The sequence below is a fragment of the Hyla sarda genome, chromosome 2 (genome assembly GCF_029499605.1).
Source record: "Hyla sarda isolate aHylSar1 chromosome 2, aHylSar1.hap1, whole genome shotgun sequence".
NCBI lineage: Eukaryota > Metazoa > Chordata > Amphibia > Anura > Hylidae > Hyla > Hyla sarda.
The window spans coordinates 431,866,404-431,869,364 of NC_079190.1; the positions used below are offsets into that span (position 1 = coordinate 431,866,404).

Below are 2,961 nucleotides of genomic sequence, written 5' to 3' on the forward strand. Positions count from 1 at the left end.
CCATCTCTCTCTCTCTATCCATCTCTCTGTCTCTCTCTCTATCCATCTCTCTGTCTCTCTCTCTATCCATCTCTCTCTCTGTCTCTCTCTCTATCCATCTCTCTCTCTGTCTCTCTCTCTATCCATCTCTCTCTCTGTCTCTCTCTCTATCCATCTCTCTCTCTCTCTCTATCCATCTCTCTCTCTCTCTATCCATCTCTCTCTCTCTCTCTATCCATCTCTCTCTCTCTCTCTCTATCCATCTCTCTCTCTCTCTCTCTCCCTCTCTCTCCATCTCTCTCTCTTCTCTCTCTCTCTCCATCTCTCCTCTCTCTCCCTCTCTCTCTCTCTATCCATCTCTCTCTCTCTCTCTCTCTATCCATCTCTCTCTCTCTCTCTATCCATCTCTCTCTCTCTATCCATCTCTCTCTCTCTATCCATCTCTCTCTCTCTCTATCCATCTCTCTCTCTCTCTCTCTCTATCTCCATCTCTCTCTCTCTCTCTATCCATCTCTCTCTATCTCTATCCATCTCTCTCTCTCTCTATCCATCTCTCTCTCTATCCATCTCTCTCTCTCTCTCTATCCATCTCTCTCTCTATCCATCTCTCTCTCTATCCATCTCTCTCTCTCTCTCTATCCATCTCTCTCTCTCTCTCTATCCATCTCTCTCTCTCTCTCTATCCATCTCTCTCTCTATCCATCTCTCTCTCTATCCATCTCTCTCTCTCTCTCTCTATCCATCTCTCTCTCTCTCTCTCTCTCTCTCTATCCATCTCTCTCTCTCTCTCTCTATCCATCTCTCTCTCTCTCTCTCTCTCTATCCATCTCCATCTCTCTCACTCTCTCTATCCATCTCTCTCTCTCTATCCATCTCTCTCTCTCTATCCATCTCTCTCTCTCTCTCTATCCATCTCTCTCTCTCTCTCTCTCTATCCATCTCTCTCTCTCTCTCTCTATCCATCTCTCTCTCTCTCTCTCTCTCTATCCATCTCTCTCTCTCTCTCTATCCATCTCTCTCTCTCTATCCATCTCCATCTCTCTCTCTCTCTATCCATCTCCATCTCTCTCTCTCTCTATCCATCTCCATCTCTCTCTCTCTCTATCCATCTCTCTCACTCTCTCTATCCATCTCTCTCTCTATCCATCTCTCTCTCTCTATCCATCTCTCTCACTCTCTCTATCCATCTCTCTCTATCCATCTCTCTCTCTCTATCCATCTCTCTCTCTCTCTATCCATCTCCATCTCTCTCTCTCTATCCATCTCTCTCTCTCTCTATCCATCTCTCTCTCTCTCTATCCATCTCTCTCTCTCTCTATCCATCTCTCTCTCTCTCTATATAGATATATATTGTATGCACTTGCTGTGACTGTAACTATTGTGTCTTCCTCTGCAGGTGTACAACTCTGTATCCTCTGTTCAGATTGCACTGTCCGAACTGGAAGCTGGCAGGTTGGAGAATGCTTTCAAAGCCAGCAAAGAAGCCATTACCTCTTCAGAGAAAGCCTTCTTTGACCCCTCACTGCTTCATCTTCTCTACTTTCCAGATGATCAGAAATTTGCTGTTTACATCCCCCTTTTCTTACCCATGGCTGTCCCCATATTACTGTCTTTGGTAAAAATTGCCAAAGAATACAAACTCAGTAAGAAGGAGCCCAACAAAACGGACTGAATTCGTCGACGCCTTTTATTCTGTTCCTCGAGAGAGGAGAGCACTGATTTTTATTTATTATGTGAATGTATAATGAAAACTGTAAATTCAGCTGAGAAAAAAATCTTGTAGGGTGGTGGAAGCTTCAGAAAACAAAAACTACGAATATAGGAGATTAGTATCAGGTGCTTTTATAAGATGAGGGGTGCTGCTATGAACACATTACCTTCGGCTGTCCGGGCATGCTGGGAGTTGTAGTTTTGCAACAGCTGGAGGCACCCTGGTTGGGAAACACTGCATTAGACCCACACTTGGGCCAGGATTGGTGGCCTTATACAGATGCCATGGGCTCCGATTGGGACCTAATAGTTCATGTTTATTTTGCTTCAATGTATAACTATTAGGTATTGCATGCCTTTTACCTGTGATCAGTGCAGTGGTTTTATAAGTTAGCTAAGGTCATAGGAGTCATCTCAGGGAAAAACTTGACCTGTCCTTAGGTTGATATCCCAATGTAAAGTTATACATGTAAATATAATTTCAGAATTTTAATGCGTTACTGTCATTTGAAAAAAAAAACTTTTGACATGTCATCCAGACATTTCGAAGGTTTAGATCGCATCGGGTCCCAGATCTGAGACCCGCTGTGATCAATTGATAAGCCGATGAACTGTGAAGCAGTGTTTTTTTTACAGCTGGTCGCCCAGTCCCACTCATTCACTGCATAGATCAGTGTTTCCCAACCAGGGTGCCTCCAGCTGTAGCAAAACTACAACTCCCAGCATGCCCGGACAGCCTTTGGCTGTCCGGGCATGCTGGGAGTTGTAGTTTTGCAACAGCTGGAGGCACCCTGGTTGGGAAACACTTGCATAGATCAATGCAGTGAATGAGTTGGACATAATTGACAGCATGGAAGTAAAGCGAGCACTTCACAGGATTATAACTTGCAATAAAAATGGAGTGAACCGTAGCCTCCGGTCGGCTGCTTTTTCGGCCGTATGCGGTTTCCCGACCATAGGCAAAAACGCGGTCGACCATGTTTTTGCCTGCGGTCGGGAAACCGAAAACGCAGCCGACCGGAGGCTGCGGTTCACTCCGGTCGGATCATAGACATGCATTAAATACGGTTCCCGAATACGGCTGAGTGCGGGCGCCGGGATTAAGCCCCGCCCCCTCCTCCCAGCCGTATACGGGAACTGTAGTTACAAATCGTAGTGTGAACCCAGCCTAAGTATTAATATCAGAGTTTCCTGTACAGTCCTTGAAAATGTCCAAACCTCTTTCTCCACATTGAGAATAAAAAATTGAAATATATAAATAATAATGATTAA

General features: G+C 44.9%; 1 protein-coding gene across 1 annotated transcript in view; it reads left to right on the forward strand.

The window, feature by feature from the left end:
- The window catches only part of PIGS (phosphatidylinositol glycan anchor biosynthesis class S), a gene marked incomplete in the record, with an annotated part of 35,790 nt that extends 33,401 nt beyond the window's left edge, over window positions 1–2,389 (forward strand). Inside the window, 1 exon segment of the mRNA XM_056560834.1 lies at window positions 1,376–2,389. Coding sequence (XP_056416809.1) covers window positions 1,376–1,651 — 276 coding nt within the window.
- Between the last annotated feature and the right edge of the window lie 572 nt (window positions 2,390–2,961).